The sequence below is a fragment of the Pholcus phalangioides genome, unplaced genomic scaffold (genome assembly GCF_987345545.1).
Source record: "Pholcus phalangioides strain wild (caught in Gottingen) unplaced genomic scaffold, Ppha-v1.0 ptg000014l_1, whole genome shotgun sequence".
Lineage (NCBI taxonomy): Eukaryota > Metazoa > Arthropoda > Arachnida > Araneae > Pholcidae > Pholcus > Pholcus phalangioides.
In genome coordinates, this window is record NW_028301607.1 from 4515518 (window position 1) to 4533609 (window position 18092).

Here is an 18092-nt window from a genome sequence, read left to right on the forward strand (position 1 = left end):
ACTATTGCACAGAAAAACATCTGAAGCACGCTGGCATAGAAACATGAAGTGAAGCATTGTTACAAAGCAAAATGTCTGAAGTATTGTTGCATAGATAGAAGCGTTATTAGAGCACCGTTGCATTGAAAAATAGGAAATGTCTGAAGCAATGCTGCATATTAAAACACTGGCAGCATAAACTGAAACACTCCAGCAGTAGAAAATATCTGTTGCACGGTTGCGTGGGGGAAAACGTTTGAAGCATTGTTAAAGCACTTTTGTGCATAGCGATAAACATCTGAACCACAGCTCTAGACCAGCTAACAATATCAACCAACTTCAAAGGTTCCATGAAACTCGGACAAAACCCCAGAACCTGGAAACCATTTCGAAGGTTTACCAGAGCCTAGAACACTGATCTTGCTTCCCGTGTCCCTCCCCTCCCCAACCCCTTGGAATATATAAATTGTCTCAAGGGGCTCCGTAAGCGTAAAAAGTTTTGGAAAACGCTGTTCTGAAGAACAAAAGCCGATGTTGCTCGGAAGAAAGTTTGTGAACAGCACATTGGTTTTCAAAAAGTAAGTCCGTGGACCCCACCCCCAAGGATCAGCAACAGCAGGATATCCAAAGGGTCTTTATGATGTACAGTAAAACCTCTCTTTTGTGGACGCCGGTGAGACCAAAAAATTCGTCCTTAAAAGAGGGGTAACCATAAACCAGGAGTTTTAAATGCATACTTTTATTACACAGGAGAGAAATTATTTTTCGGCCGCAAAAGAGGGGTGTCCGTTATGAGGGATTTTACTGTATTCATAAGTAGAGCCCGGAAGTTCAGGCAAGATGCTATAAATCCTTTATTTTTAGTCTATTTGCAAGCGTTTTGTGTAAAAATGCCTTTTCTGAATTCGTCCCGCCGTAAGTTCCTGTTTCGATATTCTTATAGGTATATTCGTGAATTTTTTTAGAGGCCATATATTCTGTAGAACTTAAATGCTTTTTTAGTACTGAATAGCTTCAGAATATATTTTTTTATTTTTAAATTCTTAACCCAGCGCTTCTCAACCGGTGCTCCGTGTGCACTTCCCAGGGGCTCCGCGGCCACTCGAGGATCATCAAATAAATCAATAAATTTGATAAACAAACAAAAAAAAAGAGGCCTAAAGGGTACCGCTATATAAATAATACACTAAAAAGGGCTCCTCGAGTTAAGCATTGCTCCGCCATAGAAATTATACACTGAAAAGGGCTCCGCGAGTCAGAAAAGGTTGAGAATCGCTGTCTTAACCTTTAGTATTAAGGGGCTAGGCAACATCACCTCTAGACAGACACCTGTTCTATAGGTGGTGGTGGGCTAGGTCGATTGCCCGTCAGAGGTTGAATGTTGAACATGTTCCTGCAACAAGTCGATCCCCCCCCCCACCCCCAGTCTTATTTTCTTCATTGTAGGTCAGTGGTTCTCAAACCTTTTTTGACTCGCGGAGCCCTTTCTGGTCTATAAGTTCAATGGTGGAGCCCCATAGATCTACTTTTTATTTATACATCAAAGTTACCGATTTATTTTTATTATTTAAAAATATTTATAATTATTTTTTCCAAATTTACTATTTTTTTAAATTTTCCTCGAGCGGCCGCGGAGTCCCTGGGAAGTGCACGTGGAGCACCAGTTGAGAACCACTGTTGTAGGTGATGGACTAGAGGAGGAGGATGTTTAAACTTCTCAGACATGGTATACAAGTAACCAGTAATCGTATATGACAATTATATGCGATTTTGTTTAGAAATTGAAAGAGCTATCACAAGAATGCGTTGATTCGCCAGCCAGAAAAAAAAATTTACTAGCGTCCTCTTCTGTCGCCGTAAAACATTAATTTATGAATTAATGAATATGTTTATCTCTTCTTTTGAAAAGAATTTGTTTTGAATTACTTTTGAAGTATAAAACTTATCACAGTTTAACTCAATTACGAGGAAACTTACATCGAGAACATAATTTCGAGAGTTCCGGCTTGTGATTATGAACCAATTCCGAATTGCTTATATGATTTTCATCGCCGTGGACTTGCAGTTTGCGAGTTTTATATTTTTCTATATATAATATAATATACTGTAAATTGTGGTTTATAAAACATGATACGGAAAGTATATTTCTACGCCAATTATATATAACCTATCACTGAAACAGCAGATTAAGCAGGTGCAGCCAATTTTTAGAAAATTTTCGGACCCTTAACATCACAACTTTTAGTTATTTTTCCCCTTTCTTCCCATTGATTTATGCCTTTTTTAGACATTTTAGAGTGCTTCTTTGGCTGCGTATTTTGACTATTTTCAGTGTCTAAACTTACCTGCTCTATTTATAAGGTAAAATATCCAATTAACTGTTCTGGGGAGCCGCAAATGAACCATAAATCGGGCAAGGGTGATAAAAGTTTGGCGTATCCCATGAGAAGGAGGGGGGGGGGGGGTTACTATAATGCATGGTTCAGGCATTATAGTAACTCAAGCTAGGCATCGGCACGACGGAACATGCATCGAGTCACCGGTGACATGTCTTTGCAAGACCTGTATCTTTGATTGCATCAAAGCTTGTTTTTCCGGCCTATGGACTCGAACCTACGTAAAAATGGCTCAAGTAATGGTGTTTAACAACAAAGCTGCATTTTCATGTTCCAGCATGTTGCGCCTATGTGGGTCGTTGTTATTGTTGTTTTCTTCTCTTATAACTCCTCGCAACAGGCACATTCGACGCATTTTTCTCTCGCAGTCAATTATGTTAATTTATTTGACCTCTTGCGGTCTTTTTTATTTTTATTTTATTTTTGGTGTATTACGGGGTCGAGATCGGCAGAGGTTTCGCTCGCCTTGGCTTCACGCTCACCCTTTGACTGACTTGGCTGGCAGTGGAGTAGATGAACAGCGGGGGAAGTCACGTGATTTATACTTACCGAAGGACATTTTCAGTCACGTAATCTCGAATATACTAGGAAGTTGGTTACATCACTGGCTGTTTGGGGATGAGGAGGCGTTGGCAAATTGACGTCGAATCTGATGTGGGGCTGCTTTTTTCTTCCCCTTCTCTAGCTTTCGACCTGTGATTCAGATAAGGAATACAAACAAAAGTTCTTCCTTTGGAATGTTTTTCCCGCCTCTTGTTCTGTTTCTTTCACTATCGAGAGCGTAAATTGATTTAACAAAAAACAAATTATAATCGGCATCGCTGTTTTTACTTTTTTTTTTTTTTGGAATAAACATATTTATCTCGAAACATTCACGTGGTTTCTTGACAAGGACAGAGGAGACTTCGATAAGATGGGAATTTTCTGTTCAAGAATGAATGTTTATCCATGATTCATGCATGTCCAGAAATTTTGATTGCGTAAAAATTGAATATTTTCTTCGAAGGTCGGTACAAACCAAACCTTCTCTTTGAGGGGAAAAATGAGAACGCTAAATAACTTTCCTTCACAAAAGCCTATGAAATAACTTTTTTAGCGCTTATGAAACTGAATAACTTCTTCAAGGGCAAGATGAGAGCTGAATAATTTTAAAGCACGCACAAGAGCTGAATAACTTCAGTAGTGGTATGAAAGTGAATAACTTTAGAAAGCGTATTAAATTGAATAACTTCTTCGAAAGCAGTGGGAGATCTGAATGGTTTTAAAGGGAGTACAAAAGCTAAATATCTTCAAAGGATGTGTATGAAAGTTGAGTAACTTCCTCATATGGAAGCTGAATAACTTTAGAAACGTACGAACAGTATAACTTCAGAGGCCGTATGAAACTGAATAACTTCTTCGAGGGCCATATAAAAAAAAATCAATACAGTCGAATTCCGTTTTAACGAATATCGTTATAGCGAAAATCTCGATTTAACAAACACTTTTCTAATAGGTAACCTGGAATTCCTTTATAACGAAATTTCGTTTTGACGAAGTGATTCCTCCGGTCTCTTGGCGTTCGTTATGACGGGATTCGACTGTATATCTTCGAGGGTATCTTCCGAAAGGGTACTTTTCGGGGGGGTTTCTTCGGTTTTTCAGGTTTCTCCTCCATGGCTCACACCCCCTTTTGGGTAGCCAGCTTATATCCCCTATGGGGACAGAGCGGGAGTCGTAGTTGGTATAGTACATCTTCGAGAGCAATACGAACGCTTCTCCGAGAACGGTTATGGGAAGCTGGATAATAACTACTTTTTCCAGGACCAAATATATGAAAATGGAAAACACGAAGATCTATTTAACTTCTGTCTTTGCGGTTCGGTTTAAAGAGCCTAATGAGCTAATTAATCCGAGGGGAGGGGAAGGGGTTTGTATACCCATGGCATATATAGTAATTTCATAACTATATTTGCTACTATTTGTGGAATTAGTTAAAGACATATATTTACAAAGATATTTTATTCTATTAATTTCTTTTGACACGATGTCGATACAAAAATAATCAGTTCTCAAAATGGGGTACATCGGCCCTCACGGTGGTTTGCCGATTTTTGCGGTGGCTGAGGTGACGTTTCGTGAAAGTATTAATTGCTTTTACCGAAGAGATTAAATTTATCTTGATACTGGCTTGATACTTTTTTGCTGATCATTTGCTCGAGTTTATTCCGCAGTTTGTAGTCCAATGGGTCAAGTTCAGGACTACTGGAGGGACGAAGTCGTGATTTTTTTTTCTTTCGGATGAGAGCTGCCACTGTCTTTTATAATATTCAGTGTTCTCATAGTACGTGGCCCATCCTAGGTATATATTTACGTACCGATCGCACGAACCAGTGCGTGGCTCAGTGGTCTCTGACCGAAAATATGGATATACGCTTCAGAGATTTTTTTTATTTTTTGTTTTCTCGTGATGTTACGCCAAGGAGCCGTTCACTGGATCGAGACTAATAGGCTTAAGCGTAATAATCGTTTCTACTGGAGAAAGTATCGCAAGAAGCACAGACATTTTCCTTCTCACAAAATGGCCCCGTTCCTTGTGATATGCTTAATTTACCGCGATCCGAAGCCCTAAGGCGATCTTTCTCCGCCTCCATTCCACCACCTGAGTTCGTATTAACCTGCGTATTTTGTAATGATCAGGGTGCATCGCAAGAGAGAGAGAACATCATGCGGGGATGGTGAATTAATTTGGATTCCGTGCTGCGTGTGTGTGTGGTGATTTTCGTGATCGTGCGAGCTTGTAGTCGCAGGTGGTGTCTACGTATTGAATGCCACCCCCCTTCTGTTTTCACGCAGAGCACGAGTCCATATTGAACATGAGGTTTTGTTCTCCTATATTAACGAACTGAACTGATTGGTTGCAGTTGCAGCAATCCCCTTTGGTGACGATGGGGGATCCAGTCGTGCAAAGCACGAAAGAATCTAGCTAGAGCCGTAACTACGCAGCAACTCCGGGCGGGCAATTCAGCGTGGACATGATGGAGAAACATTGTTGCCTGTGAAAAATTCAGTAAGCATTGTTGCCTGTGGAAAATTCAGTAAGCTTTGTTGCCTGTGGAAAATTCAGTAAGCATTGTTGCCTGTGGAAAATGCAGTAAGCATTGTTGCTAAGAAACATTGTTGAGCCTGAAAAATTTAGCAAGCCTTGTTGCCAAAAAATCAGTGTTGAGCGTGAGATATATAGCGAGCATTGTCAACAAAACGTTGTTGAGAGTGGGAAATTTAGCAAGAATTTTTGTCTAAATTCATTGCTCAGCATGAGAGATTCAGCGAGCATTGTGGACAAAATACTATTCCAAGCGTAGTAAATTTAATGAAGTATTGTTGGTAAAAAAAGAAATTGTTGAACATGGGAAATTCAGCAAAGTATTTACTCTAAATTAATCATTGTTGAAAGAACGTGGGATTTTTAGCAATGCAATTATCAATTTTAGCAATGTGGGACATTCAGCAAAGCATTGTTGGAAACTAGCCATTGTTAAGCGTGTAAAATTTAGCAATAATCAATTTCGAGCAGCCGGGGAAATACCCTACCGTCCGATCTTTATAGAATCCTAAGGTTAGCTAATTGGGTGTGTAAAAATCGGGGGTCCTAAAATTTTTCCATTCGTGGGCACCATTGGGAATTTTGAAATATCTCGCTAGATCTCGAGACTCCATAAAGAGCCTTGACACACACTGTTCGGAAATCACACTCCTCTTTCGCTCGATCTCAAGACACCCTGAAGAGCCTGAACACAGAGCGAGATAGAGCCGCAGTCCTATTACTACTTTCTATATACGGGGTGATTATAAAAAAAACTATCCCGACATATGGGCCCCTAACTATCATACCATTCGCAGAAACTGAATGAAATTTTGGCATAAGGTATTTTGAGGTATGCGCTCAAGAATGATATGGAAAACAACAGTGTCACTTTAACAGTTACAGTTACAGTGAGAAAATTTCGAAAATATCAAATGGCAACACCAAGTTGTTTGTATTGGAATGCGATCTCCATACTGAAAAACACTAAATAGCGTTGGAATGGCACCTGTAGCACGAAAATTCCCGGAGCTAGGCAAGGAAAAAGGACTTTGCCGTGCACCAGAGCATTAATGTTCGTTTCATTCGTCACACCGAGATCCCAGCCTGATTAGTCCTCCACAAGGTCATGTGGAAAATTTGTGAAACACAATCAAATGCTTTATTTTATGCTGCTTCTCTGTCCTTATTGGTTGTCCTCACTTTTAGCCTATCTACCGCCGGTGATTTTCATGCTACAGTTGCCGTTCGAACGCTATTTAGGGTTTTTCACAATGGAGATCGCATTCCAATACAAAAAACTTGGTGTTGCCATTTGATATTTTCGAAATTTTCTCACAGTAACCGTAACTGTTAGAGTGACACTGTTGTTTTCCATATCATTCTTGAGCGCATACATCAAAATACCTTATGCCAAAATTTCATTCAGTTTCTGTAAATGGTATGATAGTTAGGGGCCCATATGTCGGGATAGTTTTTTTTATAATCACCCTGTAGTTTTACCACTTATGTATTTCGCGGCACAAGCTAAGAGAATCCTAGCTAATGTTGTTCAAACATTTTCATACTAGTAATATGCATGTTATCTGGATGGAGGGTAAGCATTAGCAATTAATCCATTCGCCAAAAATCAAGCCTCCGCTAAAATCGTGGAATTTCGGTGCTAAATCACGATCAATAAAATATGATTTTATTCAGGCGCTCGGTAATGAATAAATTTGAATCTAAATCCGATACGGGGATAGGTTAGTCGCAACGTAACCCGTTCATAATCACGAAAGTCATTGTTGATTTGTCGGTGGTAACAAGAGGTCGAACCCGATCCCATGTTATCATTATTCTCCCGCGCACCCCCTCGTTGTTTTTTGGGCCACTGGCGCATCAGAGACACTTCAGACGTCGAGACATCTGGGTTTGTTTGTCGACGTGTGGGGGCGAAAGGCATTTTATTTTATGCGATGACGATGGCGGCAAGTTGTGTGTGTGTGTGCGCGTAGGGAAGAACAACGGCCCGTCTTGAGGCCTATCTTCAAGAAGGCCCTAGATTAAAAATAGGCTTTTCGTTCGTCCGATTACTGCATGGGTTCTTAACCTTTTTATAGCCACGACCCAAAAACGATCAGTTTTGCGACCCCCGGGTCTATCTTCAATTTCAATTTTTTTTTTCAATTATGAATTTACAAATACAAATACAACGCCACAACAGGCAAATTGCCCAACGAGGTGGCTGACTTGAGAGCATCATAGATCCCCGAGCCATTTTTTTGGAGGCCCTACCTACTACTACTACCCCACAAATGCGCCCCGCCCACCCCCCTGGGCGGGGCGCATACATTTTTCTTTTGTGTACATATTTTTGGAAAGATATTTTTCAGCATTCTTGTGCATTTTGTAATAGTGCTGTACGTTTCGGGATACGTATAGCACTATTATAACTACCGACGACACCGCCCCTCCCTCCAAAAAAATCAACAACGTACGATATTATGGCTCGAGGGTCCCAGTCTAAGAGTACGAACATTGTACACGCTGTTTAAACAATCCGTAACGACGCCGAATCGCAGAATCGGAAACCAGCGTGCGCTATGTGTTCGCCCCTGCAACCAGTATCGCTACAAATGCATAGCCGAATCCTAAATCGACTTGCACGACCTATCTTAGGAGCCCCTGCGACCCTAATTCAGGTGTAAGAAAGCAGCTCATTTCCAGGTCACTCAAGTGACCCGCGGTATGTTTACGGATCACGTAAATGACCGATTGCATAGTTACGGATTATTGAAGTGACCCGCGCTACATTTACAGATCATTTAAGTGACCTGCGGCGCTGCCCCAGATCACTTAATTGAGTGGCCCGCTACGCGTTTTCAAATCAATGAAGGGGCCCGCACTCTCCTATCAGATCAGACACGACCCGGGCTCATGGGCGGAGATACGGGGGGGGGGGGCAGCGTCAAAGATGGACTCGCTATAAATCTAATCTAATATATATATGAACAACAACATACAATTGAATTGACATCATCGTGCCCCCCAGACTTCCAAGTCTATTTCCGTCTATGCCCCTTCCGGGATGTAAGCCCTTTACCCCTGTGTGGGTTGGATCGTGCTGGGGAGACCCGCCCGTACTCTCCTGGCGTATCAGAGCCACTTGAGACGTCTTTGGTTTGACGTGTGGGTGCGGAAAGCGTTTTATTCTGGACGATGGCTGCAAGTTGTGTGTGTATGGAAGAAAAACGGTCAGTCTCGAGAGGCCGATCTTCGAGCAGGCCCCTAGATTAAAAATAGGCCTTACGTTCGTGTCTGATTAGTGCCCGGCTGCAATAACGAAGTGGGCAAAATGGCGTTGATGTAAATTAAGTTAACCTCTGCGTCGGTCACGAGCTCTTGTTATTTTGATACTTTCCTGCGAAAGTATTAAAAAAAAAGGGGTTTGTGAGCGTGTAATGTAAGAAAAAGAACGGCTCTCGGATGTCTGGTGGTGTCGTGTTGCTGCTTTGGCACGTCTCGTTGGAATTCGCGGCGGAAACCGAAACCGTAATTGCCTGTCAAAATTTTGTCTTTTTTTTTCTTGCCTTATCTGTACGAGTTGCGAGATAAAATGTCTCTCTCGTCTTATCGACCTTCTGAATCTTTGTTGATTGTAAGTAAATGAGTTTGTGTGTGTGGCCCCCGCTGTTATCGATCCAGATCTACATGTGACCCGCCATTTTGTTTTTATCCCTTGTTTGTCGAATAATTTCCACTTTATGAATATTTATATTGTTATACGGTTTAAGAATCTCTTGTATAATTTCATGCCGAATTTTTATTATGCGCATGAATAGACTGCGTGAGTAATTTTTGCACTGAATTTTTTTTTTTACGTTTAACTGTTTGAGACCCCGTTGCCACAAACGTGTGGGCTGCTTTTTTCCTCAATGTAGGTATCTTTCTTTTGGCCTTGGGGGAGTTAAGGCCCTGGCTTAAAGGATTGTGTAAGTTTTGAGTTAGAATTATGGCGAATATGAACATCAGAGGGCAGCACTCAAAGTTGAACTTTCAGGGGGGGGGGGGTTAAGATGGCTTCCCGGGGGTTAAGAAAGTGTCTCCGGGAAAAGTGTGATTTATTTCATAAAATTTAGAAATTGCTGACATTTATGTTTGAAATGCATTTTTTGCGCATCAAAAATGGAAAACATTTTTTTGAAAATTTCAAAAAATATGAATGCTCGGGCTCTGAAAGGGTTAAATGAGCCTTGCTTTTTTTTACGCAATCTTGAATCAACAGTTTTATTTATACAGTTGATGGCAAGTTTTTCACATTCTCATCAATTGCTTTTTTTTGATAACAATGCTTTGAATTTTCCCACGCTCAATAATGGTTTTGCTTTGGTGAATTTTCACATTCTCAACTGCTGCGTTTTGGCGACAATACTTTACTGATCACATTCTTAGCAACTGATTTTTGGCAACAATGTTGAATTTCCCAAGCTCAATAATGGTTCGGCTTTGCTGAATTTTCACATTCTCGACAGACAGACAGAGACATGACCGCTGAAACGCTCAGAAAGACCATCTTGGGATGGTTTGCGCTCTTTCCCAAAGGGATGGACGATCTCGCAGAGCTGTGTACCTCACAGTCTGAGTGCATATGTAGTGTTGTGTTTGTTTGATTTTTCAGTGCTGCCATCTATATTTCAGAAGGGAAGTGAGTTATGTGTTATGATTGGATTACATTTGTACTGTTTGTAGGTCTGTCGCTCTCCGTGGCGAGGCTTTTTAAAGGGGAGATCGGCTCGCATTCGCGCCAACAGTTGATTTTCCCCAACAATGCTAATTTTTCCTACGCTCAATAATGGTTTCGCTTTCTGAATTTTCACATTCTCGACAATTGCTTTTCCATCTCTTTCAAACTGGAAGTGCAACATCCCTAATTTAGTACCTTGTATGCTATAGAAAAAAATAATAAATTTCATCAGTATGAGGTTCCCCCATGCCGCGGTGGGCACATATGTTGAAAATGTCCCAGACCAAGACTGAAATGTAACGTGAAAGTGCTCGCTGATCATGCGGTTGTGCTTATTGTTGTTTGTTTTCATGATTTCAGATTTCATGCGGAAAAGGAAGCATGCTTCATCCTCATCGACACACCACAAACTGGAGACAACGCAGCAGGACGCCGAACCCAATGGTTCCAGGCAGTCATCGTCACCATTATCATCATCTTCAACATAGGGGGGAAAAAATGTACAGCATCAGCATCCCTCGCTACTGTGAGCGGTGGGAATTCTGAGGATTGTGGATGACTGTGTAAATAGGTGAGTGTTACATTATTCAATGGTCTTTGGTCATTTTCGAGTCGTGAGCACCGCCTCTGTGCCAGGGATATCCTGATGTTTTCGCGGATATCCCCAGTGATGAGTATGGTTACTATTTCTATGATTTTGCACATTTTTAAGGCATAATTTCAGCTTTTAGAGCATTATTTCAGCAGAAAAACGAAGATGGATCCCCCCCCCCAAGCTCTCTCATCCCTAGTTTCATTTCCCACAATTGGTAATTTTTTTGGCGATATTAGCAATAATTGGCATTTTTACTTACCTTCCAGCGATATTAGCAACAATGGCAATTTTATTTATATACCTTTGACATCATTTTTGACAATATAATTGGCAGTTTCCCGTAATTTCCTGAAGAGAATATTAACGGCACTCCAAAGTGATTTATGGAAAATTCACCTTTTACTAGTGAGTGACTGACTGAACAAGTGAGTGAGTGAATACGTAGTGAGTAACCTTATAAATAACCGAGTGAGTAATCGTATGAATGACCGAATGAGTGAGTGAGGACCGTATGGGTGAGCGATCCAGTGACTATATGAGTGGCCGAGTGGATGCGTAAATGACCATGAATGACTCAGTGACCGTGAATGACAGTATGAATGACCCTCGTGCCCGAATGGCATGGTGGTAAGATGCTCGTCTACCATCGCGAAGGTTGTTGTTAGGGTCCCTGGTTCGAACCCGAGGGAGGATATAGATAAGATATTTCCCTTAACGAACTCAAGGCGACCACCGATAGACAGCGCCTTCATTTACCGGCATTAAATTGCAATATAGTGATATGGTGAAGTGGTATGAATGATTGAGTGAATCACCCGCCCACTTGCTTATCTGTTATTTGCGTACTCCCTGACTCACTTGATCGATCACTCACTTGCTCATCCACTGACTTACTATGTCACTTTGTGGATGAATTGTTTGTCGGTGAATTGAGTGGCGATGAATTTAGCGCGGCACACTGATTGGGAATGGAAATTCCATTAATGCAGTGGAACTTTTCGATAGCGATCACCCATAGGATATTGCTTTGATCATGATGATTACGAGTAGCTTACTTTTGCCCACCAAGTAACAATGGTTGGGTAGATATCCAGGGTTTTTTCCTCACTGGAAATACCGTCAACCGTGGGTGTAAGTACTAAGTTGAAAATATGGTATCTGAGCCCCCTGGATAGATAGATATCATTTTTAAGTTTTACGACAGGAAATAGAAAATTACACAAAAAACAGCCGATAGGTTGCGCTAGTACGAGCGACTTCGGTGGAGATATGCGAATGAGACGGTTATGAGAACTTGCGCTCTTAATCCACAACCAGTTCACCGTTGTAAACCGTGTATGTGGAACTGCTGCACTCTGCCGTTGCTGGATTTGTGGCTCGCCTGCAATGTGTTATCCCCTGTGGTGGTGGTCATGTGGAACACACATACTACTGTAATAAACGAGTTGGAGGCATTCTGTTCGTTATTTTTGGGTATCTGTTCTTTGACTTGTGTACGTCACCGCCACCTATCGGTTGTTTTTGAGTTATTTTTTTTCCTGTCAGAAAAATTCCCGTGCCCTAGCGATGCTAACCCTGCAAACCGTTTTTTTTTTATTTCGGTTATTTTTCCGGGTTTTATTCATTTTTAAAATTTGTATTTGTTAGTGACCAAAACAGTGTGTAAGCATGTGAATGAGCAAAAGAGTGACCTAGGAAGCATGGAACCATGTCAGTGAATGACCAAATGACCTAGAGAGCAAGGAACTAGGCTAGAGAGTGAGTGACCAAACGAGTCACTTAGAAATTACGGGAGTCATCAAATGAGTTACATACAGCAGTGGTTCTCAACCTTCGGCAGCCCGCAATCCGGTTGATTTCCTTTTTGCGAGTGGAAGGCCCGGTCATATATACGACTAATGGAAAATAAATGAGGGGAAAAATGAAACGCTGAATCAGAAACGGCCGGGTCTGACTGATGAAAGGGCCGCGGCCCGATGGTTGAGAAACGCTGACGCAAAACACGTACAAACATGAAAGGATCAAAATGTGTGCAAGCATGTGAATGAGCAAAAGAGTGACTTACTAGGCCGGGATTACACTATAAAAGTTTTGTTAAAGTGCTTTTATAAAACTTGAAAAACACAACCAATAAATTGATCGATTACATTCGAGAAAATGCAACCGATCAGTTTATTGGTTGTATTTTTCAAGTTTTATAAAAGCACTTTTACGAAACGTTTGCAGTGTAAGCCCGGTATTACACGATAAGTTTTCTAAAAGTCCTTTTATAAAACTGGAAAAATTAAATCAATGAGATTATCGTTTGCATTTGCTCGAATGTTACCTATGAGCTTCATTGGTTGGATTTCTTAAGTTTTATAAAAGGGATTTTATCCAACTTTTATAGTGTAATACAGGCCTAAAATCCCGGCCTTTCTAGAGTGAACAAATAATCTTATTGGTGGCATGGTCGGGATTTACACTATAAAAATTTGATGAAAGTACTTTTATAAAACTTGAAAAATGCAACCAATAGGCGGATCAGTTAAGTTCGCTCGAATGTAACAGATGTGTTTATTGGTTACATATTTCAAGTTTTATAAAATAATTTTTATCAAAGTTTTATAGTGTAATACCAGCCTTAGGCTGGGATTACACTAGTTAAAAGTTTGATAAAATTTCTTTTATAAAATTTCAAAAATGCAACCAATAAGCGTCTCGGCTACATTTGAGCAAACATAACCGAGACGCTTATTGTTGTCTAATAATTGTTGTAACCTAACCAATAAGGTTATTGGTTACATTCTAGAAAATGCAACCGGTGACCTTATTGGCTGCATTTTTCAAGTTTTATAAAAGGGATTTTATCAAAACTTTACAGTGTAATACTATCCTTAGAGAGAATGTAAGCATGTGAGTGACTCAATGCGGGACAGATGTGTATTTACAGGTGTGGGGGGACTGAGTGGGACCTAAGGTGGCAAATTTGATGAATGAGTAGTCAAGGAAATTAGACGAGATATATAGAGAAGGTCGGAAAAATTTGTTTAGCCCATAGGCGGCATGGAGGCTCTCGCTCCACCCCCCCCCCCCCGGTGGAAAAGGGGCTCCTGGATGTTGGTCGGCCCCTTGTGGTAGGTTTTTCTACATGAAGGGAACGGTGCAAGAGAAGAGACTATATCTCGTGCCGTTAGTAATAAAAAGATTCGTAGGGGGAAATCTGGAATTGTGTGTCGAAATTCGGACACACTGATAAAAGTTTTTACGAGTGAAGAAAGACGTTTGTGCGGGAGATAAGATTATAGAATAAGAAAAGAAAAAGGTTTCCTTCCTATATTTTTCGCATTGAGGAATGCGGACACATTCTTGATATCAAGAAAATTGTCATCTCTGTTGTTGTGGGTTGGATAGGATATCAAACTGGGTCATGCGCAGCTGCTGTTTTTTCTTTTCGGATTACTTGTGTTAAAGAAACGTGTGGGAGATAGATATATTCTTTTCTAGTGTTCGACCCCGATTGGCCCTATTAGGGCACATAAATCCATTATCTATTCGTTTTTCCGTTTCCGAATGGAGATTAGGGTATGAATCATCGTTGGGGTTGCGTCATGGGTTTTTTCCTCCTGACGTATTATCAGGAGAATTCCCATTTAAACCGGATTATATCGTGGCCATGTTAATGACCATCGGTATGACGACGACCGCAACAGTTTCCCATTGCTGACGTCAGGCTCCTTGCTTTGAATTATGTGTGAAAGTTGCACACCAATGAGGGTTTAATTTAGTGTTTATTAACGTGTTTTTTGCCCGTGGGGCTTTCCCCGATTTCTTCGGACCATATTTAGGGATAAGTAATTTTTGTATTTACGAAATAGGTGCGACATTTGCCGTTTTTGATGAACAAATGCGGAAATTTTCATTTTTTTTATCACTTCTCTGCGAAATTTTGTTGTTATACACTTTTATGATGCAAAAAAAAGGTGGTAGCTTTTTAATGGGCACCTGAATTCTAGAGCTCCCAGCTAAATACAGTACTTTGACCCAGGGTTGCGCAAATCTCAAAAAAAATATCTAGGTGCCAAAAACCTTTACCCAAAGGAAAAGGTCTAAAATAATGCTTATTTTAACTTTTTCAGGCATAGTGACCCTCTTTCGTGTTGGCAGGCAGATATGCCGCTATAAATTCCAGACATTCTGTGCTGCTCTCAGCCTGCAATTTAGTAACTACGCAAAGAAAATTTTAGGCGCCAATACCAATTTTTTAGTCGGCATGGCGACCTGGCGCTCGTCCAGCCCTACGGTCCTATGTCGAGTTCGCATCAGCAGACACTGGTACTTCATTGTTCCTTACGATAATCGGAAAACACCCATTCGCACAAAGAATTTTCAGATCAAAAAATTGTTTTTCAAATGAAAAATTTAGCATTCATCTGCAAAAAATATTTTTCAAGTAAAAAATTTTGTATTCATCCATAAAAATGTTTTCGAAATCGAAAATTTTGCATTCAATCGCAAAATTTAACGACACGGTTGTTTTATACGCGAGGCCAAGTATTAAACTTTAGCGGTTCGGAGGTTTTTCCGGTACGACGACGCCGTACTTTTATAGCAGTGTTTCTCAACCGCCGGGCCGTGAATAGCTCACCGACAGGGCCGTCTTAACGCATGGGCCCACCCGGGCCTCAAGGGAAGTGGGGGCCTCACAGAAATTCGAAGCGGTTGAAATTTTCGAAAATTCCTCAGGTGGGGCCTCAGAAAAATCACTTGGCCCGGGGGCCCCCCATGATGTTCTTAAGACGGCCCTGCTCACCGATTCATTTTTTACCCATTTATACCCCATTTGGCGGGCGTATGACCGGGCCTTCCAATCACACAAAATAAATCGTCTGGGCCGCGGGCTTCCAAAGGTTGAGAACAGCGCTTTCCTCAGCAATGGAGACCAATGAGATTCCTCGGATGATATCACCTCACGGTCAATTCACAATAATTGAGAGGGGACAAACAAATATTCATGATCCAATGCGGCCATTACTAATTGCAATGGAAGTGATTTCCACACGATCTATAATTAACATCAATTATATTTTCTATTTACAGGTATTTCTTCGATTGTCCTTTCGCTTTGTTTTTCAAACATATTCGGTGCTCTTCTCACAAGCCAAGCATGTTTTTCGTAGGAGTGTTACGCAACTCGAGAGAAACGGAAGAATTTCTTAATTTCTTTGTGTGTGCGTTTAGCATCCCATCGTCGTCCATCTTGTTTTTTTTTTTTCTTTCTTGTAAATAATTATTATTTTTCCAAAATTTATTATTAGTTCGGGAGCAGTGCAAACACATTGTACACATGCAAAAAGAAAATACGCGATTCGGAAATTATTTTTTTAATTTTTTCTTTAATTATTATTATAATTGGATCAAAAGAAACCAAGAAGCTATGGGACAGTAAGTGCAATGTACAGGGGGTTGCCCAACAATATTATAATAATGATAACAATATTCTTCTCTCTATTATTATTTTTTTTATATTTTCCCTGTCGGTGTGAGTTTGCTTCCGAGTGTTTACATGTAATTTGGTGTGGAGTATTATATATATAGAATATATTTATTACGTAGTGGAGAGCGAGTTTGACCATTTGCTTGAGGCCGGTACCAATATCGGGAAAGGCGGAGTAGTTCTTTGGCTGTGGAAAGTACAGGGTGTTCCATAAACTCTAGTTTGAAAATTCATAAAAATTGAATTTTAGTGCGGTTTGAGGGAAAAAGATATTCTCATGAGGGGGGTGGTACAGAAAAAATATAGTTCAAATATTTATCGATCGAGGGTGCCTCGAAAAATTCCGGCTGGAGTGGTTCGACTTGGACCTCTCTTCTGTGTCCGGAACATTCGTAAAGCTTCAGCCGGCGATTCGTAGCCGAAGTAAAACAACTTCACAAATAGTGCTTCATTCACCAATGTCGACATCACAATGAGAACCTTATGTAAGCATTAGTAACAAGAAAATTCAGAAATGAGCTGTTGAGCACGTAGACTCCGCATTTCATTGGACTCAAATTTGCATATTTTCAGTGATTTGCCTTCGTGGCGGACCCTCTATCGGCAAAAGTGTGAGCTATATTTTTTTCTGTACCAAGAAAATCCCCCTTCGTGGGAATAACTTTTTTTTTTTTTTGCAAACCACATTCAAATATTCCCTAAATTTTTAAGGACATCCTTACCTGTAATTTTCATTACTTTATGGTTGCAATAATTGGAATTTGGAAAAAAAAACCTAGCTTCACTTTGACGACAGTTCGCGTCCCGAAATTTTATTGATTATATATGGTCACCATGTGCATAGGCGTACGCAGAATTTTCTCGAGGGGGGTTGTGTTTCAAAATTTTTTTGTGGAGGGGAGAGGGGTTACGTTTTCTCCTGCAAAATAACATAATCTCGGCTTGAGGGGGGGTTGAAACCCCAAAACCCCTCCTTTGCGTAAGCCAATCGCCATCTCTTTTATTTATGGGAATGTTGAACATGATTCCAATTATATAAATGATTTTTATTCCGAAATCAATTTTTGTCACAAAATTGCTGCTGACATGTTGATTGCATGAGGGGGAAAAAAATCGTAGTCGCTCGATAGATGGCGACACATCTATTTAGCGTGTTTCTTACGTGTCGCCCTCTATCGATAAAAATAATCTCTACCGTCGTTTTTACCAATTTAATTTATTAGCAAAACCCACTCACTTCGGCCACGACACTTTCTCATTCTCTCGCCAAACGCGAAATTATTGTGAACGTGAAAATTTCATCGCGATTTGCCACAGTGGTGTCCGATAACGGAAACACTTGGTCAGATAATAGATGTCGCCACCTTCGGCATGGATTTTACTCTCAATAAATTACCCATCCACGAAGCAGGTTGTGAAACTCGCTCTACCCAATTTTGTACAAATGCATAATATATAATTTATTTATTTTAAATCTTCATTTTCATCATTTCATTGCTTTTTTTTTTGTTTCGAAATATATATATAATCATAAATATTATGTGTTTGCTTCATATTATGGTACATGTAATTTTTCGTTGGAATTTTTGTTTTATCTTTTTCAAATTTGTATCATTCTAAGTGAAAATAGAAAAGGTTGTGCGCATATTATTATATATATTATTATTTATTTGGAAAAAAATATTATTTTTGTACAAGTGCGTGTTTCTCTGTGTGTGTGTGCGCGTGCGCGTATAATTTGGTGTTTGAAAAAGATCGTGAATAATTGTCTTTGATTATTAATGATGCGTGTGTGTTTTTTAGAAAGGTACCAATGTTATAAAGTATTGTTTTTTTACTAGAAATATTTCGTTACT

The 18092-nt window shown here is 40.2% G+C and overlaps 1 protein-coding gene across 1 annotated transcript in view; it reads left to right on the forward strand.

Moving 5' to 3' along the window:
• Nucleotides 1–16021, forward strand: part of LOC149078002 (uncharacterized) — a 52951-nt gene extending 36930 nt beyond the window's left edge. Inside the window, exons 2-3 of the mRNA XM_089241560.1 lie at nt 10526–10736; nt 15840–16021. Of these exons, the coding sequence (XP_089097686.1) occupies nt 10526–10653 (128 nt within the window). The 3' untranslated portion in view covers nt 10654–10736; nt 15840–16021. The remainder of the gene's footprint in view (nt 1–10525; nt 10737–15839) is intronic.
• Nucleotides 16022–18092: the final 2071 nt, after the last annotated feature.